At 41.2% G+C, this 24,554-nt stretch overlaps 1 protein-coding gene across 2 annotated transcripts in view; it reads right to left on the bottom strand.

The window, feature by feature from the left end:
- PTPN14 (protein tyrosine phosphatase non-receptor type 14) overlaps positions 1-24,554 on the bottom strand; it is a 161,593-nt gene that overhangs the window by 13,443 nt on the left and 123,596 nt on the right. For both annotated transcript variants that reach the window (XM_074989972.1, XM_074989973.1), the window contains 9 exons: positions 22,250-22,337; positions 21,428-21,510; positions 19,432-19,489; positions 15,842-15,920; positions 13,147-14,633; positions 9,210-9,353; positions 8,131-8,349; positions 3,808-3,936; positions 2,487-2,721 (listed from right to left, as the gene is read on the bottom strand). In XM_074989972.1, the coding sequence (XP_074846073.1) occupies positions 2,487-2,721; positions 3,808-3,936; positions 8,131-8,349; positions 9,210-9,353; positions 13,147-14,633; positions 15,842-15,920; positions 19,432-19,489; positions 21,428-21,510; positions 22,250-22,337 (2,522 nt within the window). The remainder of the gene's footprint in view (positions 1-2,486; positions 2,722-3,807; positions 3,937-8,130; positions 8,350-9,209; positions 9,354-13,146; positions 14,634-15,841; positions 15,921-19,431; positions 19,490-21,427; positions 21,511-22,249; positions 22,338-24,554) is intronic.

Here is a 24,554-nt window from a genome sequence, read left to right as displayed (position 1 = left end):
TGGGAGTTTGGTCCCTTAAATTAAATAGTTCTTCTTAAAAAAATTAAATTCTGTTTTCCCCTCTGCAAATCCCCAGATCCCCAAAGCAGATGATTCTAGACATTACTTACAGCAATTCCTGCTATTAACAGTCTGGGATCAAAAACAAAAGCTAAGTCCCCTTGAAACTAATGCCTGCCAGAACCAGTAGCGGATGGGAAGTGAGCATCCATCTGCCCTTTTCTTTCCTTCCTTGTAAAACGAGCAAGTATGTCAACCAGGCGCTACTTGTTTGTTTTTCAGCAGTTTTTTTTTTTTTTTTTTTTTTAAATAAATACACAGTGCTCTCTGGCTTTCTTGTAAGTACTGCTGTGAAGTGTAAGGAAACCTGAGGTGGCTGCTTGATGAACCCTAATGGAAGAAAGGGCCAAGTCCTGTTTTTTTCAGGAAAAAGAGGCGTTCCAGGAAGGACTGCGAAGGGTGACTATGTGGGGGAGATTTACACTCAGATGCACAGAGGGAAAATCTCATCCACTTTTTTTAGGTAAGGCACTCTAGTGGAGGGCTTCCTACAGCCCAGTAGTACATGTTGCATCTCCCTGGAGCATTCTCGCCTGTCCAGGTTCAACCATGCAGCATCCACGCCATGAGGTGGAGGGACGTGAAACTGGGATGCGGGAGGTGACCATGACCCTGGGCAGTTGTGCAGTGCCCACTGAGGGGCTACTCTGAGATGCAGCACTGCACTGAACTAAAGCTGGCGCAGCCACACTGGGGTGGGCAAGATGGCACTAGCCTTGTTTCTTTTGATTTTTGACAGGAGTCTGATGATGAGCAGGATGGGGTGGGAATGCATATATCAGGTTTCCTACCCAGGACAGGAGAAAGGTGTCTGAGAGTGCAACCGTAGACATCCTGCAAGGATCAAAAATGAGGACATTTCCTGTTCTGCCTCATGGCAAACAGGTCCACTTTGGATTACACCTCCTCTTGAAGAGCATCAGGGCTACCTCTGAGTGGAGAAAGCACTTGTGGTGAGAAAGAAAGAATCTGTGGAGACCACTGGGGAGGTGAAACACCACCAGATGGTTTGCATAGATAATGCAGAACTGTCATAAACATAGCACCTCTTGACAGAGGGCTGATGGGCATGCTCCGCCTTGCTGGTTGATGTAGTAAGGCTGTGGTGTCATCAACAATTGGAATACATGGCCAGATAGCAGTGGTAGGACTCTATGCATGCCACCCAAACCACCCTGAGCTCTTTAATTTGGGGAAGGGAGCCGGAGGCGGGGGGGAAGAGGTGTCACTGACTGGCACAGGCTTTTTGTACCAGTCACAATTCTTCAACCCCATGGATCAGACCATGCCCTGTCCCAATGCTAAGTCTTGGTAGGGACACTTGCTTTCTAAGAACTAAGGGAACTCTGCTACACATAATCAACTATTTACAACTGAAAGGTCACAGCAAACAACTGGAAACACAGGATTACAGAAGCAAGAGAACACTCTGCGCATTATCACTGGAAGTGAGACGGAACTAAGGGTGGGGAGATCGGTGGCACCCCTTAGAGTGCGCCATACAGACACTGCTCCAGGGGAAGCCAGCGCCGGTTCCCTATGAGTACTTCTAAGGGAAAAACTTCCAGTTCTGGTATATGGGATGAGTGCACATACCTAACTTGAAATGGGCACGAGCAAACACAAGATCTCCTCCTCAGTTGGCAGAGATTGTGAAGGCCTTACACTCAAATTGATGACATTTCTGAATCTGTCTACATGTAACATTGTAACTTTTGAGCATCACATCCAGCCAATTACAAAATGTCAAGCAATGTTTACGCCTCTATGGCTAGAACCCTACTGGTTTGTGGGGGAAGAGTGGGGAAGGAATGGAAAATTGACCTATGAAGACACAGAAAGATCAAATAGCCAGTTGATGGCACCCTTTAACACCTTCCAATAGAATAATGATCCATCTAATCTCTGCTCATCTTCCCAGTAGAGTTTATCATATTCACACCCTGAGTGATTCATCTCCCAGATAAATAACATTGGAGAACACGGGTGGGGGGTACAAATGGGGTGGCACAGAACACCTGATGGGGCAAAACTGGGGATTGTTAGAGGGACAGGGACTTAGGAAAAAGAGAAACATGGGGCAGGAGTGCACGCCGAGCACCTGCCTTGAGGGAGAGAATGGGGGACCCTGGCATGAGATAGGCACACAAACCCTGCGATGCGGTGAAGAGGAAATGAAGGGGAGAGGAGCACACCAAGCCACTGGCAAGGTGACAAGGAGGGAAGTTACAGGAAGGCCTTGAAACACAGGGGGATAGGAAGACGGCACACCAGGAGTTTGTACATCTCTGGACTGGAGGGATGCCAAAACCCCCGATACATGCAATGAGCTTGGCCAACAGAAGCTAGAAAGTGTGCAGCATCCCTCTGGGTCTTAGAAAGGTTTATTCTTTCTTAGGATGTGTGCATTAGTTACAGACTCTTACATAAAAAGCCTTGGACTTCTTCTGGACAGCCATGATCTGGCCAGTCAGTATACTGCAAGTGCCACACTGTCTTCTCCTGCCCAGACAAAAGATGCTTGACCTTTAGCCCTGTAGTTGCATAGCATCCAGAATCTGTGCGGAACTTTGTTGTCACTTTAAACTTCCCGTAAGTAGCTGAGCTGTGCTTAGAGCCCAGTTTTGGCCAGTAGCGATGACTCTTGCTTCTTCCTCCTTCCTGAACCACAGAAAGCAAAATTATCATCATCATTATTCTTGCAGTGTCACAATTATACTTCTCACAAACAAAACCTAAACTCCTAAACATATTCTCTCATAAGAGCAAAACAAAAGCTTCCCAAAACCCTGAATGACATTAAATGTAAAATACCACATTTTACAAAATACCTATTTAACTTGTGGAATCTCAGCGCCACAAAATATCATTTAGTTTGACAGTTGAGGAGGATTGAAGCTTTAACATTTATCTGGGTAATGAGAGCACTCACTCTTACATTAAAGAGACAAAAAAAAAAATCTAAGAACAAGTAAACTCTCATCCTTCAGTGCATAAGTCAACTTCTGATTGCAGCAGGTGAGGAAGAAAATTCCCCATAGGCAAGTTACTCTATATCTGTCCATTAAGAGGATTTATTTCTTTAATTGCTGAGCATCTGGTACCAGTCTAGGTCAGAGATGCAAAAATAGAGCAGACAGAACATTGGGCTAGTGTGCTATTGTAATTTCTATGCTCTGATAAGGCAGCAGGGCTCAAAGTGGACTGTAGTGTTAGTTAGCAAGGCGTACCAGTTTTTATAACAAAACACACAGATCTTGGATTACAATAAAAATAACTATTTTTCTTGGCATCGGAATAAAGGGATTTTTTTAAATGGACTTTGCTCCAGAAACAACAACTTCTGGTCTCTTTTTAGTGATAAGAATGAAGGTATGCAGAGCTGGCCTTAGATGGTTTGGGAATCAATGTCATTTTAACCAGGAGCCGATCAGGAATCTCGAATTCCAGTGGAAACATTTTTGCTTTGTTTGGCAAACCAAAGCCTTACAACTGAGTTAAAGCTCAGTGCTTGTTGTTTTTTATTTTAGTAAATGACAAGCCAAGTGCTAGAGAGCTAAAAGACAGGTCACAGCAGTAGATTAGTTCCCATGAACTTCTCTGGAGGTAAAAAAAAAAAAAAAAAAAAGGGGGGAGGGGAGAATAAAAAAGGCCACTGAAGAAAAATAGATGATTTGAATGAGAAGCAGTGACAATGGAAGAGATGCTCACATTTAGAAAAAAATTGCTGTTTGTTATTTTACATACCTCTTCAGCTGTGACCATAGCTATCACATTTACCCCCTGTTCCCACACCATCTGCCAGAAGTCATGGCACGTGTGTGGCAAAGGTCCTTGTGTAGCTATATAGTGCCATTCCTCTCCAGCTACAGTAACCTAGGAGTTTGGAAAAAGTACAATGAATGACAAACTTTTCTGTAGCGGCTGTGCTAATGCTAGTTTTTAAATGTAAAGGGATATAATTACATCTTTTACTCTATGTTTCCAAACTAACCCATCTGACAGTTACAGCAAATCAGCAAAATATTAACCCTTGTGTGCAAACGACTCCTCTCTCATCATGAGCACAAGGGCTTGGGCAAAAGACACCCATAAGATTCTATATAGCTGAAATATTAAACACGGACCACCTGCAGGCTGAGTTTACACCAGGTACCAAAAAACAGAAGTTTTAGAGAAGCAGAATACATCTTCCTGCTTTAGCAGAAAACTAAGACAGTGCAAGTGCATAAAATGGGAAAAGGAAGATCTTTGCTGAAAGGTCTGATTCAAAGCCCACTGAAGTCATTCAGGGTTTGTTCACGCTGCAACTGAGAGTGAGCCTCAGATCAGCCTGAGCACACAAATCTGCAGCCTAAGAGCAACATCCACACTTCTAATGTGACAGCTGGAGCTCTTCTAGTTCAAAACTGTCTACATGGGCTGGAACCTCACTGCCCGCTGCAGTGTAGATGTGCTTAGAATGACTCCTATGGTCTTTTCACGAGACCCCCAAGAATTGCTATGAAAGAAAGTCTGGGCATGAGGCAGGGTCTATATCCATTTCCAAAAATACTACATGGCTGTAGTAAACACGATTTGAACATTTTGCATCAAGAAAGCCAGAGGCTGATTCATTCTCTGATGTTACTAAATTTGATTGCGTTTATATCAGCCAGACATGCCTACATATAACATATTATATTACAGCAGCCAACTCGCAATGAAATAAAGATAGACTGTCAATTTGCTTTGACTCTCTCTTCTACTACCAATTGGTGTTTTTAGTTCAGTGGCTGCAATCTAGCTGCCAATAATAAGGCACTTTTACCAGTTTTTTTTCAAGAGTGAATTATGGAAATCCTTTCCCACTACATGTAGCTGACCTAACAGATCTTGGGGGGAAAAAACCTTTCGGTCTATGTGCATTGTAGCATATAAATGAAACAAGATTTACATGTTCTCGTCTGTGTAATGACTACAACATATTGTTAAATCACCTTCAAAGTTCCCATTTAAAACATATTTGTAATCCTCCAATGAAGTAAATTTCTAAAATATGTAGATAATATAAAATTTACTTGCTGGCAATGATAACTTGACAGATTTTTACACATATCACTTACTAAATTTATTTTTTTTAATATCCAAGCTATTTTTCAATTGGGGTAAAAAAACCCCAAGAACATGTGAAGTCACTAAACCTAATTAATACTTTTATCAGCTCAAAACCAAAATCGGATAAACTCATCATTTTGCCAAAGTTTTTATATTATATATGTATTTTTTTTCTGTCTCTCATACTGGGACTTCTAATTCCAAGCTTCAGCACAGAGTGACTTTTTATTTACAAAGTTATAAATCCCAAAGGGTTAAAATATAAGTGCTGCCACCAACATAAATATCAAGGTTCTGGCAGCCAATGTTAAAAAGGTCAATCAGGAACTGTAATAAAAGAGTAATAAAACAAGGTATGTACCATATTTGAGATGTTCGTCTTTGTATAAATACAGTAAACCCCCGATTTAAATGATTTCAATTTACATATTATTTGGATTAACATGAGTTGAAATCAGCAAGGGGAGTTGGCTGGGCAGTGCAGCGCTCTCTGCCTGCCAGCTCCACCCCCAGATCTCCCCGCTGGGAAAAGCCTGGCGGGAGCAGCTGTGCCACCTCACTGGTCCACCCCCCAGGCACTCGTGGGAGCTGGGAAACTGACTGACTCCCAGCTCACCTCCGCTTGCACTGACCTGTCCCAAAATATGCAAATTTTGACTGATGTGTGGTTGCTCAGGAAAGCAGCCTATGCATTAAGTTAGGGGTTTAGTGTATTAGGAAAGGAATGTCAGCTTAGCTCTTACTGCTGAAACAGCACTAAACTTAGATGTTTGGCTTTTGCAATTAGATACTACAATGATTAGAGCTGTATTGAAATTTTTGTTTTCAATATACCGAAAAAGGCTTTCCACCCTTAAATCCTATTCCTTATTTTGGTTCCTGTTACACCACTCTCCTATATACACCACTCTCCTATATGTACAGTAACTGGAACCTGTGGGCCAAATCCAGGTAATTGACAAACAGTGCTTAAAAGTCAATTGCAATTTCAGATGCTCAACATCTCATCCTGTGTTTTCATATGTAGCTGTATGCATATATATGGATTTGTATTTTTGTATAATGTGGACTTGATTCAAAGTCCGCTAAAGTCCAGTCAAATCTCTTCACACTGATTTCAATGATCTTTGGATTATGCCCTACGTAAAGCGAAAACTAAGTTTTTTAAAAAAATTCATAGTTTAAATTTGGATTTGTCTCTCCATATTTGGCCTGTGCTTAATGTCTTGATAAGACAGGAAAGTGTAAGTAAACAGATAAATGCTCAAAACGTACAGGGATCGCAGACATAATCATAACCCTCCTGGCGTGGAGCTTATCAAAATGATTTAGGGGTTTTCTGGTTTCCTGACTTCTGGTCCAAATGTCCAGCCTCGTGGCATCTGATATGATAGAACCTTAAACAGTCTGGAGAGAGCTATGCCTGGAATGTTCACTGCATTCTCATGCCCTGACTGCAGGTTATTAAAAACTGATATTGGGCTGCAAGCTCACACACTGTACCACCATAGCATTTCACAGATGCAGTTTCACCTTCTAAGCAAAAAGGTAATCTGTTTGGCTTCTGTAATAGCCGTTTGGAGTTCAGTGAGAAAATACTGGCCGTAGCAGCCAAGGTATCACATACTAAAACATTAGTGCCTGTTCCTGCTTGCTCTCTAGGTTTCAAATGAGTGTGTGCCCAACACTGACATACAAGATGAAATGGGGACTCTGAAAACTGGCTGGAATAAATTCTTTTTCTGGCTGATTCCAACTTACTGACACAATTTATACTGTTAGGAATTTTTTTCTCCCACAAAGTAGAAGGAAAAAAAATTTATTCAAGCAATGGAAGATGATGCCAAAAACTAGTATCTGCTACCCACCAGGACTCAAGCGGAAAAGTGATAATCAGCCAGGATCCTGTTTTAGAAAGGAGCTTTGAATCTAGAGGACTACGACTAGCTATTCTTTTTTAATTTAAAGGCCTTTCTTCCATGATGGTGTAAATGAAAAGAATGTTTTATTTATTACTATAGCTTGATTTTTTTTTTTGACAATGGGAATAGGCAACCTTGTGATGCCAGATGCTAGCCTGATGTGAACTGAGCACCACTATGTCTCTCAGAACAGAATGACAATCACAAGGGGGCCTTGAAAAGGTGTTACTGGAAGCTGGGAAGATTTAAATGAGTTTGCAGGCATCCTAGGACAGCTTACTGCTGAAAATGACCATACAGCAGTCTTACAAGGTTCAATAGCTAAAACATTCATACAATGAAGTTCTGAACAGTAACATAACTTCCATTTACAAAACTCCCATTTGAAAGAAGGCAGTATGAACAGGCACATGACCAGTCTAAAAGAAAGAATCAGACTCAAAGGACAAACATGCATTTAATATGTTACATTTTATCAAGTCCCCTAACTTTTAAAACTACAATAGAAGCTTTAGGGCCAGGCCTCCTACTGATTTAGTGCTTCTCCCAAGCAGTCCACTCAGCTTTTGCCTGCAGGTTTCTATTTAAAGTTGCCCAGGACCAAAAGCCCTACCTAGCTTCCTCCCCTGGGAGGAAATTCCTGCTGGCCTAGCTGCTCCTCCAGGATCAAGTTGATGGAAATTATACTGCTTTGAAGTAATATGGGTAGAGCTTGTTCCTAAGTTAAATTTAAGGCAGGCTAGATGCCCCTTTCAGGTTAGTACATTCAGCTCAATCTATGCAGCACTCCAAAAGATCAGGCAAGTTCCACAGAATGGGTCTTGGGTCTCTGCAATGTCAAATTCATGATTGCACACCAAGATTTGAAATTAGGAATGTGACATAATGACACTGCCGTCCAAGGTAAAAACCACCTGCCCATTTTTTAAAAATGTGAATAAATGACTTTTTACATGTCCTCTAACATCAGAAAACACTGGCCACACCTGCCGCCACATACCCACTCCCCTAACATTTCTTCACATGCCACATGATGCTCAAAAGCCTCTACCTTTATGTGTGAGGCATTGATGTAGCCTGTATTATTTTCTTTGGTTGGTACCAGTTCCACTCTGTTCTCTTCATAAGGAACAACTTCCCTGATGCGGTTGCGCTCAGTATTTTCAGGCAGTGCTGCAGTGGTGAATATCCCATCTGTCTTTTTCTTTGGAATCTGTTCGTATTCGGTGAATACCATTCCCTCTTCCAACTTCCTCTTCAGGATTTTACACTGTAATTTAACAGAAGACATACTTTCCTCAGTTAATTTTTCAAGACAGAATGGTTGCAAAAGTATCAGAGGGCAGCACTTTTTCTTAATATATCATGTATATAATGTGTTGTCAAAGTAGGATGCTCTCATCTTTTGGCAGCATGCTGCTTATTAAACGCAGTTTCATGTCTGAGAATGCATATCTCAGTCTACTTCAGTGGGCTTAATTAACATAGAATATTATGTTTCTAGTACTTTTTCAATAGTTAAAGAATCTGGTGCTACATAAAGCAAAAAAAAAAAAAAAAAATTAGTTACAATCCTGATTCCATACATGGACTTAACTAAAATATTTTGTGAAAAACAAACAAAACTCTTGAATATAGCCAGTCATTCTTTTCTTACAATGAACTGAGGTCCACATTTTCAAAACATGGCCTTAATTTGTACATTGCCTAGTCTGCGCACATGCTACCTTGGACTGCAACCAGGGCTCTTCTCAGCAACCTAAATGCACCAATCAGCATGTTACGTTACCACAAAGAGTGACTGTTGTATCAACCAGCCCAGCCAAGAGGAGTTGTGTGCTATTTTAGATTTAAGGCACGATCCCATAATCGGCTGAACACTCCTTCAGGTGTTAGGCACCATCAATTTCCACCAACTTCAGAGGGCGAGGAGGGCACTGGGAATCTCTTACAACCATTCATTACTTGAGGTTTTGGTCTCCGTGAAGCAGTGACAATACTAATTACAAACCATCATCAACAGTGCTCTCTACAGGGCCATGAGGAACAATTTTCAATTTTTAATACTTTAAAAAACATATGTTGCTAGGCACAATGGACGCAATGGCACTTTGCGAACCTCTTTCTTACCCTTTCATCCATTGGCAACCTGGCTACTTCATCCTGGCTATCCTCAGGCACTGGAACTCTGGCAACCGAGAGTCCATTTAACGCTGCCAACATCAATGGCCTCTTCTGGGCCTCCAGGCCTGCCATCTTCTGCTTCTCTAGATTCTTTTGGCAAGAAAAGGCATATTTTCATCTCTGTGTTACCTATAATGCCAGTAAAATACTGGAATGTTGTATTAATCTCCAGAATCTGCAAGGCTCAGGCCAAGGAATGCAGATGATCACCGTCAGCAGATTAAATTCAAATACAACCTCCATGCTCCCTGTTAGCTCCCCAGGGGCCTGCTCCTATATGAGTGCAGAATTTTAAATTTCAAAGAAACAATCCAAAGGTAAAATATATCTTACTTGCTAACCGAAAACTTACAAATACAGTAGGGTTGCAATACTGGTGTGGGTTCCGTGTCGAGAACCCTCACAAATGATGAATATCATTCGCCTGGGGGCCTGGCAAGGCAGCAGCTGGCAGGTGCTCCCCGCCCATGGCCCCAGTGAGGAGGTAGAGACTGCCACTCCCTGCCCCGGAGTCCCAGGGAGGCAGTGGCTGTGGGTTCTTCCTGCCCAGGGTCCTGGGGAAGTGGCGGCTGCCGGCGCTCCCTGCCCCGGAGCCCCAGGGAAGTGGCAGCCACCGGCACTCCCTGTCCTGGAGCCCCGGGGAAGCGGGGGATGTGGTCACTCCCCACCCGGAGCCCTGGGGAAGTAGCAGCTACTTGCAAATAATTAAATTCATGAATGTTAAACTCTCGAATGTTGGGACCTTAGAGTACAAATCTTGGGCATCTCTCCTGTAACAGTAAATTGCTAGCAGGACAAAGTATCATCACATCATGTTGTGAGGGTTATAATTATGCAAACCTATCCTATACTGTTTTTAAATGCTATTAAATACCAAGTGCTGCAGCAGACGTCCGTGATAAATATACACTACTTGCCTTACTGTGATTTTTATCTTTGCTGAAGTGTTTGTTTAATGCTTAGAAGGGGAAACAGGTTGAATCTCTTTCATCTGGCACCCTCAGGACCTACCCAGGGCCAGATAAGAAAATTTGCTGGACCACAGGAGGTCATATTGTCTAGCAGCATTACCAACACTTCCACTGCTTTCTGGGCTCATAGAAGATGTTTAGGGGTAAATGACAGCTAACTTACAGCACAGAACACTGACACCCAGGACTGGTGGCTATAAACAAACTTTATAGGACTACAGGAAACTTGGCCACATCCGTAAGTGGACATCCAGCTAACTAAAACCATGCCAGATTACACATGTTGCTGGACAAGAGAGTTCCAGATTGGAGGGGTTCAACCTGTACTTTGGTAAATTTCAACTTCTATGTCCGGTAAATATCTGGCTGTTGATGGTGCCCACTACATACTGCTTATTAAGAATGATCTCATGGTGTTTAAAAACACATTTTAATATCACACGATACAGAGAACCTGCTTTACTCATATTTTTGTTGCACATTACACTGCTCTATGGAGAGCCTGAGTTCTAATTTCAGTAGTGGGAGATGATACATCCAAGATGCGGAAGGGCAGCTGCAACTCCAGGAAGGTGGAGAGGGCAAAATATTTCAATGCATTCTCTTGGCGACTCTTCCTGCCTGATTTTCGGAAAAAGCAACACACAAAGGCTGTCTGGATCACAGCTGCTTTTGAAAACTGCTATTACAGCATTTACACTCCCCTTGCGCATATAAATGGATTGTTTCTGGAATGGGCCAGCCTGGAAACTTTTTCATTGTGACTAGGTACCTAGGCATATCTGCGCAAGGATACTCATGCTGCCAGTGAAACTGGCAAAAAAAATTAAATCACATTTTACCAGATTTATAGATGGTATAAGACCTGGTAATTATGTTTGATTTCTGCTTGGTTTTCTGCTATGGTGAAAGCATCATAAAAATTGCTATCTTTAACAAAATAGAATGTCATAAAGTGAAGAGGGTTAATACTGTGCTTACGGGCTTAATTCACAAAGGGCTAGCAGATACACAGTTTTCAATGCCCAAGAGGTGGAAATGTCATCTGATTCCTGAATGAAGCTGGAAACCATTTTAAAGGCAATACAAGTATAAAAAGAGAACAACCTCCATCTTCCAAAAAAGCAAGCAGGAATGAATGAACGAACGAACAAATGTGCACACGCTTGCACACAGCATTGCTGGGGTAAGCAAAGATGATCTAGCAGAGAATGGCTATCCAGAAGAGATGTTCTTTAGATTATTTTGCCACCCTTTGACATAATACCACAAGCTTTTCTCTACCAGGCCCCAAGGTCCAGAATCTTCTGTGCCCAGCCTCACAATGCTTTGTGCTTTTTTGTTTCCCTGTCCCCATCAAATGTCCAAAACGCTTATAACTAGCTAGGTAGCTAACACACTCTCTCTCATTTGTTTTGAATTCCTTGGGCTGGCTATTGCTAAGGAAGACAATTAACTCAATGCATATTCCATTGATCACTTCATATCTGAAAGAAAGAAAAAAATGTAATTCAGACAGTTTGACTGAATGTATTCTGGGATGCTATTCATTTGATATGACTTACTACTGCAGTATTTGTGTGGGAGAGGTTATATTTTGTAAGCAAAAAAATTAGAAATAACTTTAACATAACCTCTATCATACAGCTTTGTGGTCTACCTTGAGACCTTGACCCCAAGAATCAGAACTGGACATCACACTAAGGTAAATGAATTCAACATTTCTTCTGCTCTAGGACCCATCCTGAAAAAGAAATATGCACAAGCTTAATTTGACTAAAATAGGACTATTCAGTTTCTACAATTAAGCACATAAGTCCTTAAATTCTGACACTTTTTACACTTTTTCCCTGCTGACACTCATTTAGATCTATGGAAGATCAGCTTTGTACTTGTCCAATTATATTATATTTCAGGGAACATATTATGTATTCCTACAACAAGCAGAAGAGAGGGGACAATCAATACTATGTCTCTTCAAAAAGACATGTCTAGCGCAGAATGTCTAAATTAAATTGTTAAAAATAGAATTTCACAGTCACTCATCAGTTTAACCCCTTTAAACACAGAGCTTGCCAGGTTTGTACATAATTCATTAACTGAGTGTTGTAGGCTAGTACATTCATTTGAAAACTGCTGTAGTATGCAGCTGTGCAGAAAAATGCAGTTGAGTAAGTATTGTCTGTCTGTTCTAAGAAAACCAGGATTCCCATTTAAGGATTTTAGAATTCCCACTCCCCATACTTTGGGGAAAGAAAAAAACCCCAGCATCTCTACTTCTTCAAGTTAGCAGAACTGTTCCTTTTGTTTCAGAGAGGTAGCCATGTTAGTGCTACAGGACTGCTTTTTTTTTTTGTTCCTTTTGTTGTGCCTCATGTCACTAGTTTAGAAAATCAGCCATCCCAAGTCTACTGCCAGAGTTTATTCCTCATGAAATTCAGTCCCATAAATTAAGCAGAATTTTAGGCTAAGCATATGCTACATCACTGTAGAAGCAGCAAACCTAAGTGACAAGCCATCTAAATGTCATGATTTGTACTCTCCACACGAACACTGCATATTATACAGGGCTTTGCTTTGTAACCCTGTAAAATGGGGATAATATGCTACTGAACCAGAATTCTCCACTTCTACTGGTGATGATGTTGCAAACCCATCCACATTTCACAGGTCTAAGTCACTGCACAAATCAGTCAGCCAATGGAGAACCAGACCCTGCATTTTTTAATTCACTCTTACCTTCCAGTTAATCCTATGACTGCCAAAAACTCTTTCTTCTCCTCTGCAGAAGGCTTTTATGCTCCTCATTGTTTAGATGTGTAACATTTTTCAAGTGTGTATTTCAGGATACTACAAGAACAGGCTGGTTCTTTGGTTCAAAAGAAACCGCGGCATTCGAGAAAGACACTTACCCTCATCATCATCTCTCTTTCTATGATGCTATCCTCAATAGAAAACATTTCGGATACAGGCCTTTCCTTCACTGGTTCTTTCTTCACCCTCTCCTTGACACTCGTGAGGTCAGGCTCTGAGATAGACGGCCCAAGTGAGGACCCATTTAATGTCATTTGATCAGTTCGAGACACGCTAATGGCCTTGGTAGGCCCTGGCCTCATTGCCTTGGCCTTTGCTATAGCCACTGAAATGTTTGCTTGGTCCTGCCTCAGGGCTCCATTGCTAACACTTTTCCTTGGCCCAGGATACTCAGGAGGAGGTTTGTTTGGTATTCTAGCCAAAGCAGCTTGCAACTGAGCACTATATTCCACATTTTCATGGAGTGCTGTTATCTGTGACACGGATTCTGCAGCTTCTTCTTCCTCTTCACTCTCACTGCTGTGTATGAGCATCGTGGCAGTGGAGAACGTCTTCTTGTGATGGTAGCAAGGGAGCGGCTGAACTGTGTGATCCATCTGCACAGCCTCTTCTGGCTGCACCTGCTCTCGCAAGGTGTTCCGACGTGGCAGAGGTGCATTTAAAGTCTTTAAAGCCATAGCTTCTATACCACGTACCATATTGCTGATCACCTCCAAACTATGGCGCTTGTTCAAAGCTGCATGATGTTTGACTGTCATGAGGGGCTCACTAACCTCCTGGAGTGACTGGTGAACTACTGGCAAGCTGTCCTCTTGGAATGTCTTCACTGAGAGCTGAACCTTCCGAGTAACCAAATCAGGGCTACTGCCACTGACATATTTATGACGGTGGCTCGCTAGGTCAGGTGTGCTGGTGGCAGGACGTGGACGTGGATATGGAGGAGGTGGCCTGAAAAGATAGTTCTTTAACATATGGGCAGTACTATAGCTTTGACTGCTCTGCAGCTGCATGTTAGCCAGTTCTGGTGTGCTAACTGTGTGGGATATGGCAGTGGCTGCTGTCTTATTCTGCACAGCATTACTGGGATTCATTTGGTCAGATGGGGCAACAGGTTTGTTATAACCACCAGGTGGCCCATAAGGAACACTATAGGGATGTCTGTCTCGAATCTCAGGTTGGCTGTAAACTAAGTCTTCCGGTTGGTTGTATGCATGTGTGTTTCCAATATTGAGGTTTCTTAGGGATTGACTTTGGCTATCCATGTGAATAACCCCTCTTTTCATTTGCCTCATAACAGTTTCATAGTCTGGCGTTGGCCTGTAGGATGGCACTATGATTGCACTATGCCTATGGCTGGGAATGTAGTCTGCTCTCATGATATCACTTCCTGGAATGCTGAGGTTGGAGGACACAGGAGATGCCTGAACGAAGTTCTGTGAACGGTTGAGGGAGTTCATGCTGTGGGCACTGCACATACTGCCATTTGGCCCATTACCATTTAAGTAACTGAAGTCCACTGGACACCTGTCCAAGCTGGTCTGAGATCGACAATAAAATGTTTCTTCATTTCCATGGAAAATGCTGTCTGTACACAGTAGAGATAAAGAAAAAGACACCTTAATCAATAAAGGCACATACAATGCCATCATCCTCAACGCTTTGCTTAAATGTAACCACAAAACTTCAAATGTCTTCTGGACCAGTGATTAAGAGGCAGCGTGTGTACAGGATGTGTGGTCTCCAGAGTGGCCTTTCAGATTATTTTACCAAGACCCTAAGCGTTTCTCCATCTTACCTCATTGCAGAATCCGTTGCGCTTTTTCTGTCCCCCACAAAAGACCCAAATGCTGTAATATTATAATAACGGAAATAATAATGTAATGTAATAAAACAATAAATAAAATAATGTAAAATACATGTGGTAACTTGTTAATTTGTCAAAAATGGGATCAAAACAAAACACCAGATTCAAACAAACACGTCAATAATGCAGGAACATTGGGAGGTTGAACCCTGTCTGTATAATTGGCTGAACCTAAATTCTAGATTCAAGTCATGTACAGGCTTTGGAATGATTCAGCTCCAGACTTTCCAGTAGGTTCCTAAGGGCAGGGAAGTGGTTGTGGAATTTTCTCTCTCCCCCACTCCATCCACTTGCAGCTCAGAAGGTTCACAGATGCTCACAGCTAAAGACACATCCCACCACTGGCAGCACTAGGCCCAGAGTTAATGTACCATTGAACAGTCACTTAGGTCTCCTCTCGATGTGCTGTTTCCCCTCCCCAACAGGTATAGATTGTGAAAGGGGAGGTCTCTCTAGGGCTGTAACTGATTTTATGTTGAGGGACCTATCTGTTGTCTCCAGGACTCTAAGCAAGTCGAACAGGCTGATCATGCCCCCTAAGGAACCAAAACAGCCTATTGATCAGGTAACTGATGTAAAGAAATTAAATAATTTGGCCAAGGCAACAAAGGGAGTTTGCAGCACAGGGAGGAATTAAAAAAAGTCAGCCAAGTGCTTCAACCATAGGACTATGCTTCCACCTAAATTTGACAGGACTCAGAAGGATGGCCTCTTCCAGCGAATCAAGTGAAAGCAATTTTCCAACATCGCATGAGATGTCTGTGGTAAAGTTGAGTCCTGCTGTATCCCAGACTATTCTTTTCTACAGCCCCTGCCTCATTCATGACACACAATCACTACAGCAAGGGTCCATCATTGGTGACAACTGGCTCCTTTGCTGACACGTTAAGCTGCAGATCTCTGAAAGGAAAAAGGTAGACCCTAAATACCTTGTGAGTTGTGTGTTTCAGTGTAGTGTTCTCCACACTGGACATGCATCGGAGGCAGTATAAATGGGTGCTGTCGTGGCTGAAATAATAAGAGAAATAGAATGGCCTCAGCAAACTGTTTGCGAAGATGAAATTTTTCAGTTGTCAAAGACAAAGCACAGAAGAAATTACAAATTGTTTCCACAACAATGATAATTTCCTTATAACAGGAGTGGAGAATCTTTTTTCTGTCACAGGACATTGATCCATGGAAAAAAAGCAATTGCAGGCCACAGCCCATGCTAAAGCTCAAGGCACTCCTCCCATGGTGGGACAAGCCAGTGTATCACTATGGGTTCCCTCTCTGGAGTGGGTTTAGCCAGCACTTGTGGCTCCAGCCCTGCGGGCTGGCAGAAATTGAACAAAAGGCCAATCAGGCCCATGGGCCTCAGATTCCCCATCCCCTGCCTTACAAGTTCTGCAGATGTGTACAGAGTTCTATAAAGACACAGAATAAAGAGTCATAAGTGCCTCAATGACATAGGCGCCTAGATCCCATCTCCCAAAGTGACTTAGATATTTAGGAGCTAGTCTTATTGGAAATTGCTGGGACTGAAGCTCACTAACACAAGTAACTTCTGAAAACAGGACTAAGACTCTTCGCTCACTTTACTTTTCAACTTTTTCATCCGGAGTTCTTGCCCCTGAAGAATTTTCGCAACTAGGCTTTGACAAAAACAAGAGGAAATAAAAAACACAAGGAGGAATAGGTGGCTCAGAGTCAGACAGGTGTCCTGAATGCAGCAAGTCAGTGGGGTAACCCCCAACTGATAACTATTGCAACTAGCAGAGTGATAGGGTAGAAATCAGTGGCAAGGTGACTTTAGCATTAGAACAGTCAGATTATTTAGAGGTAAGAATACAAAGCATGGATGATATAATCAGAAGTTTTGTCCATGTGTAAAGCAAAGTGTTGGGAGGGTGGCACTGAGGCCACCTTGGTAATAAGTGTGATTAAGTTGAGAAATTTTCATAAACACACACTGGTATGTTCAGAGAGCATCAAACTGCCCCAATTTTGAGCAAGTGTAGCTGCAGAAGCACCTCAGAGGCACCTTTCCTCAAGGAGAGGAAACTACCAAGTCCAAGGCTTCAAGAGGAGAAGGGACCCAGTTTGCCTCTGTGCAGAGATAAATGGTTAGAATGACAACTAGCCACTAAATGGCAAAAAGGAAGTGGGCTGGGCTTAAGCCTACATTTTCAGTGAGATCAGGGAAATAGAAAAGAAAGGAAAGAGACTGTGGTGAGGCATATAAATCCTTGCATGCAATATGGCAGAGGAAAAGTGAAGTCAGAACCAGAGGAAAACAGGAAATATTCCTCCTGCTGGACCCAGTTACAGATGAGCATGTGCCAAAGAGCCTGGCTCTAGTCAGCAGAAGAATGGTTCTTTTGGCAGTCTGAGGAGCAGGACTTAGTCTGGTAAGAACCAAAGAAGCATACAAAGGTCTGAGTTGCGGGAAGCCTTCAGAAAAGAGAAGGGGTCTCCTGCTAAGAGTGCATCATCCATATCAGAGAATATAGGCAAAAAGCTGAATCCCACAGGTTATTGTGGGACTGGTCTGCAAGGACTCCTCTGTTACTGGAAAAGCAGAATTTTGAGAGGCCAGACAAAAGAGTCTATCCTGAACAGTCGGGGAACAGACTGAAGCCTGGAGGCATCGGAAATCCAATTCGGGGAGCACTGGGGTGTTTAAAAAGAAAACCACACTCCGGCCAGTTAAAGGCTTTGTTCTACCCACTTGAGAGTCACTGGAAGCTTAGCTGGAGTAAAGACTTCAGACTTTTACCTAATGGAAATAAAAAGGTACAGGCTTAATAGGCCCAATTCTCTTTTAGCCCCATATCATTAGGACCAAGATAGAACAGGATAAAAGGGTTTTAAAGAAAGTATAAATGAATTTATGCTGCCAAAACAGTGTGAATAAGCCTTAATATAACTAAAAAGCCAGGCCATTTTGTCAAATGGCAGAGACATACCAGACACGCCATTTCACTATCTCAGTTATGCCTACTGATTTATTATAATGCTACCATAAAAGACAAAGGAGTAGTGATGGTGCTATCTAGAGCTGCTGTATGCAGCACAAGCAGGCTGTCTGCAAGGCTAATTACTATAAAGAATAACTACTCTTACAAAAAAAATCTACGAAGGTTCATTTGAACGGAGAAAACCAGTCTGTTTTGAGGAGAATCACCTATTCCTCTTCTAATTGCTCCCAATCCATATTCTCATTTCCAAATGTTTACACATAAAATCTAAACAGAGGCGGCATGATTCATTTTTCCTATTAAAAGTGTAGACTTTCATTTTCCATATTGGAGAGGAAGAATTTTCTTTACATTAAAGATGAGGCGAATCAGATCATAAAGGCATTCAAGGGCCCTTTATTTACTTACAGTAGATATTTCACAGCAAGCTCACAAAGCAAAGTAGCATATAATAAGAATTTTATATTTTAATGATTATAACCCAGATAGCAATGGCTCTCTGGAAGTAAGATTAAACTGACAGACTCTTGGAAAGGAAACTGGGCAGGACTACTAGTTCAAAACATAGATAACCTGCCAACACATGAAAGCTACTGGAAACTTTTGGAGAGGAAAATATGACAATTTTTAACACCACTGAAATGAAATGGACTAGAACAGATCCCTAGAAGGAACACAATGAAAAAAGCACAGATTTTGTTGTAACACAGGGATTGCCAATCTTAAACAGGGACAGCTGCTGTGCATAGTGGACACCGTGGTCAAAGGGTGCCAGGAGAAAAATGTAGGGGGTGGGGGTTGGATGGAGTTCTTCCTCAAAAGCTGGTTGAAAAATGGCACATAATATTCGCTAACATGTCCTGGAAAATTTTGTATAATTTTTGTAAAAATTTCAATGAAAAAAAATTTAGTAAAAAATTGTAAGCAGCTCTGTTTAGCTACATGGATTTACAAAACAAAGAAAATACTGAATCACAGACTCACGTACTGATCGTAAGAGTTTTACTCAAACATTAGGCACTTCACAGAACACATAAAAAGATAAAGTTCCCACCACAAAGATTTCCCTATCTAATTGCAGACTTGATATTTTAGGGTGATGAAAGACAGAGAATGAAGGAAGGGTTCAGATTTGCATACTGTAAAATTATGCTTTGATTCAATTTTGGCGTATTTATCTTATCAGGTCCCAATATTATACAGTAATGGATCTTTCAAATTCTACCCACTCTGCAAGACAGATTTCTTAGGCTGCAGGACAAATCCTATTGAACATAACTGTATTCCTGCAGTAAAGTTGTTCCATTTCTGTAGGACAAGTAGAAACATCAAGGCCCCAATGTCTATAATTTTTAGAATTAGGAGTAATAATACTCTCCCTTTACATGAGCACACTTCCTGTAGGTGATATGGCAGGAATGAGTTTCAAGAATGCTGCTGTCTAATCGACTAATATATCTGAACTTTAGAAAATATTTAATGTTATGTATTGCCCCATCCCAGTACCAGCAATACCAGTATTAATTCTTCCCCCAACCTACCCCCATTATAGTACATACCAAGGATGACCTACTCCAGGTGGGCCGCCGTCGGATAGGAGGAGGAGAACTTGATTGTCTGCAGGGAAAATTGGAAAAAGATACTAGGAACTAATCTCACTTCCAAGTTTAAATTCTGATTTCAAGACTGGCTGAGGAAAGTAAGAGCCTAATATAATGAAAGGTATTCCACATTGATAGACACACATCTAGACACAGATCTAAAATTAAAAGATGGAAACAATTCAGTTCCTTAGCTAAGAACAGATGAGATGTATTTCAAAATAAGCCTGCCACCTGGCCATTATCCCATTTGGCTTAACTGGAAACAAGGGGAAAAAATAAATGTTGACTTTAAAAATAACAAATGTAAAAAGTAGTGGTCTCTTGAGGACACATGGGCCAGGTCTCAGGATGATATCGGTAAACAGAAAAAAAAGAGAGAGCAACTTACAGACCTCATAGCAAATCACTAAAAGTCAGGGCACATCGATCAAGAGACAAACAAGTGAAAGAAGGACAACGCAAGGAGACTCATGTAAAATGCTGGAGGAGCCATATATAGTGAGAGTAATTAAAAAAGGAAGGGGGAAAGAAAAGAAATGTTGAGGAGTCAGAAACAGAGTTTACATGTAGAGAGGAAAGGGGGAATCTCGCCTCTTAAAATTTCTCATCTGGTGCATCATGCTGGAGGAAATGGGTACAAAGGAAATATAAACAGAATCATTAGGACACAGAGGTTTGGAAAAGTTTTCAGTTAGAAAACACATTGCGATACGTTGCTTGCTATCCATACATGTAACTGGTGGTAATGGTGATAGTAGAAGCGACTCCTGCAAGCACAAGACCAGTTTTCATAGTAACTGTATTTTAGTCCGATTTATTTCTCTCAGCAACTCTATTTTACTAATTATTTTTTGGCTGAGGACAAAAGTGTTTTTAGGATATTATATATTTGAAGTGTCTCTCTATAGCAGACTTATGGTAACTGAGCCCTACCCCTTACTGGCAAGGAATATATAACTTGAGCAAATGCCACTGCTTATGAGTCTGCAGTTAAGCAGCCTTTACTTTAACAGAAGAGTCTGCTGTGTTGACCGTGGTACACCGTTTCAAAGTAGAATTATGCTCCTCTTCAGGATCTGCTGAAAGTTCTTTTTTGACCATTACTGTTCATTTCCCAAGGGACAGTATCTGAAGCTTAAATTTAATCTACAACATTGCATTGTGAAAGTACAGATTTCTACTAATAAATAAATACTGGAAACATGGCCAACTCCGGAGAATAGCAGATAGCATTTTAAATCTGATCAGCTGCAAGTTTTCCTAGGAGTGATAAGGCAGTGGTCACATTTAGAGCGCTCTCCATCACCCGTCCACTCACTCCATTTTAAATTTTATTTTATGCTCGCCCATGGGTATGCACACACTCCACACATTTCCCGTCTTGCCTTCCATTATTTTGGCCTCCGATTTTCCAACAGATGACAACACCCAGCAGAGCAGGTGGATGTTCATCAGGGTAAATGGAACTGATGATGATAGGAGCTTCTTTGCAGTTTTGCAGTTAAATAATCAATCAGTGTATTGTATATTTTACAAAGAATTCACTGTGTGTGTCACTGCTATATACCTATAGTCTGAAAATATCATACTAAAAATCCCAGCTCTCCACTCAGCAGGTAGATATATGCTCAGACATATTTGCAGCTAATGAACAGGCCTTCATCCATACACTATGCAACCTAAGTTTCACCCCTTCCTTTTCTGTTAAAGTGAAATCTGCCTTTATGCATAGAACCAACTCCAGACCTACGCATTACTGAGCAAACAAAATAGACTTAAGTGATACACAGGCCTCATGTGGCACAGGAATCATTCCTTCACTGTATCTTGGTATAAAAAGGAGAGAGTAAAGACTAACTGGCACAATTATATTCTTAAATGAGACAAGACAAAAATCAGAACACTTCCAGTGCAGTGTATTGAAAAAGATATTTAAAGGATGTGTACTCACTCTGTGCAGATTTTATTTTGTTTGTAAAACTTATGCCTTGCAGCAAACAGCCGTGAAATATATTTTGCATTTTCAATATCATCCTTTAAAACATAAGAAGAAAAATTGGGGAAGCCATCTGATTATTTACTCTGCTGCTGCTACAATGAATTGATTTCAGCAATCAAACATGTTCTAAAAATTTCAACAGCAACAATGCCCTTAAGGGGGGAGACACAGACAGACAGACAGACAGAGTGTCAGCTGCCAAGAATTACGTGCAGTACCCTCACACCTTGGACCACTGATACATCAGCATGTCTTTGCATGCTGCCACCTTGCTGCTAATCACAGTGAATAATAAAAAACACAGAAGAGCTGTTACAGCCAGGCTGTGTAATTTACACACCAGCTTTCTTCTGGAGTTATATGGAGTTGCAGTTTCCTCACACCATTGCACAGGAACTTCTAGAGCTCCAGAGAGTATGTCAGGGCTCCACCATTGCTCACACTGCTGCAGCTATGACAGCACCAAGTGTGGAGAAGGGGCAAGAACATTGCATCGAAAACCCCACCAGTTATGTAAACAGAGATCCCAATGCAATGTATTTTAGGCTACCCAGAAGGCATTCCATTCATCAACAGGTGCAAAATCAATTCTATTCACTCTTCAAATACAGGTGCTGGGCATGTTGGAAAGGGTGAGCAGATGACAAGACTGAAATTTTGACTGCCGCCCTCTAAATACAGGTGGAGTGAGGTGGACGGCTCTATGTGGACAGTGTGACTTGAAGTTCAGCTTGTTATACTGTAAAGTTGATAATGTTTAGGTAAATTGCTTACTGTGTGAAAGAGCACTGTTTCTTCTTTGTTGATCAACTCCACGATGATTGAAGACTTATTATGTATTATATTCCCAATATCATTCCACCTGTAGAAAAGAAATGCTGCTGACTTTGCCAAGACACGCAGTCAAACATTTCACAGGCATGTTCGGAATGTGTTAGTTTATGGGCAGGCTCATTTTACGTGAGAAATGTTCCCTAGCTCTTCAATGAGACGAAACACAGCCAGCAAAAAAATCATGTGCTGTGATTAAAGAAAAAGCCATTTCTTTTTCAAAAAAAAAAAAAAAAACAGTGTTGAGGGTTACTGTAAGAGATACCATTTGAAATATTTGAATGCTTAATTGTAAACTGTATTGCAGAGTGTGTCAATTTAGTTTTGGTTTGACTATGACTAGTTGGCAGTTACAGCAACGAAGGGTCCTGTGGCACCTTATAGACTAACAGAAAAGTTTTGAGCATGAGCTTTTGTGAGCACAGACTCACTTCATAAGATGCTGGTTTTGGAAGTGAGTCTGTGCTCACGAAAGCTCATGCTTAAAACTTTTCTGTTAGTCTGTAAGGTCTATAAGGACCCTTCGTTGCTGTTACAGATCCAGACTAACACGGCTACCCCTCCGATAGTTGGCAGTTGGCTCTTGTTGAACGTTTTTCCCCAAAATTCTTAACAAATTTTTGACATTAAGGCTTCATCTATACCAGAAAATTAGTTTGCTTTAACGCTGTTAGCTGGGGGAAAAACCCATACACTGAGCAATGTAATTAATCCAGTGTTCATGAATAAACAGCAACCAAACTAGAAGAATGCTTCCATCAACCTCTTCGGAAGGCAGGTAACCTACGCTGATAGGAAAATCCCCCCTGTCAGCATAGGTAATATAAACACTAAAACACGGCAGTTTGTGAATGAGCTTTTGATCGAGTCCTTTTCGAAATGTGACTGAAGCCCACCAATATCAACAGAGCCCACACACACAGTCCACAGCAGGCTAATCCAGGGTAGAGTCACAGACCAGTTTGTCACAAATAAATTATATGTACAGAGAAAAGCAAAAAACACCACTTTTTTTTTGTTTTGAAATGCACCATGTGTTAATTTATTCTTTCCTCCAGTGACTCCCAGGTTATTTAACATCCAAATTATGATCTTTTCACAACTAGTTAGTTGTGTTCTGTGTGTCCATCACATGCAAACTTGGGGATGGAACTCACTTGCTCTTCTGAAAAATGTAGGTGGATACATCCTGGCATGCACAGGAATGCATGCTGAAACAGGACAAACAAGGATACCTGCATTTTCAGTGGACACCTATAGTTTTTTTTTTTGTTTTTTTTTTTTTTAAATCTGAGCGTTGTCTTGTTGTAACCTACATTTTCAAGAAGCCTTGGTAATGGTGGAAAAAAATAACAAACCCTTTAAAATAAATACTCATGTATTTGAAAAAAGCTCCCACCACTGTCTTAAAACTACAGTATCAGAGAGGTAGCCGTGTTTGTCTTTATCTTCAAAAAAAAAAAAAAAAAAGTAGTAGTCCTGTGGCACCTTATAGACTAACAGCTATTTTGGAGCATCAGCTTTTGTGGGCAAAGATCCGCTTCATCAGATGCATGAGTCAGATGAAGCGGGTCTTTGCCCATGAAAGCTTATGCTCCAAAATATCTGTTAGTCTATAAGGTGCCACAGGACTTCTACTTGTTTTTAAAACTACAGCATGACGCATTAAAACATCGGTTTTACTAGGAGCTGTATACAAGCATTCACACACCAAGAACAGTAGTTAGAACCAATTGTATAGTTTGTCATTTTAGAATGATAAACCACAATGTAATGAACAAAAATAACGCATGAAACCACAGCAACAATTTTTAAAAAGGGTTAAATCGGTCTCCTCTAAAATCAACATGAGTGTGTCACTGTCCAGAAGTAAGAATTTGACTCAAAGCTTTTTATCACAATTTCTTCTCCGTTTGTCTTTTTTGATAGAGTAACAAATATCCCAAAATGTAAACAATAATTGCAACGAATAAAACAGTTCTTTGGCCAGATGCTCATATTTTGCATTAGCAACACTGGGAAATCCAATAACGAGATAAATCAGGGCCAGATTTAAATTCAGACATCGCTTTACCAGATTCCGATCTCAGAAACTGTTTATCCGAAGGCTGCTTAGTGTCCTACGCAAAATGAGTTGGTTTCAATCTAGTTTCCTCTGGGGAGTTGTCACAACACTGTAAATAGCTCTGTAAATGAGCATAGTGCCACGCATACACAAAAGACAAGGATCTTTAGTTTCAAAAACGAG

This window comes from Carettochelys insculpta, chromosome 3 (assembly GCF_033958435.1).
Source record: "Carettochelys insculpta isolate YL-2023 chromosome 3, ASM3395843v1, whole genome shotgun sequence".
NCBI classification, from domain to species: Eukaryota; Metazoa; Chordata; order Testudines; family Carettochelyidae; genus Carettochelys; species Carettochelys insculpta.
The sequence above is the reverse complement of the archived record's forward strand: the minus strand, read 5'-3'. Positions and strand labels throughout refer to the sequence as shown.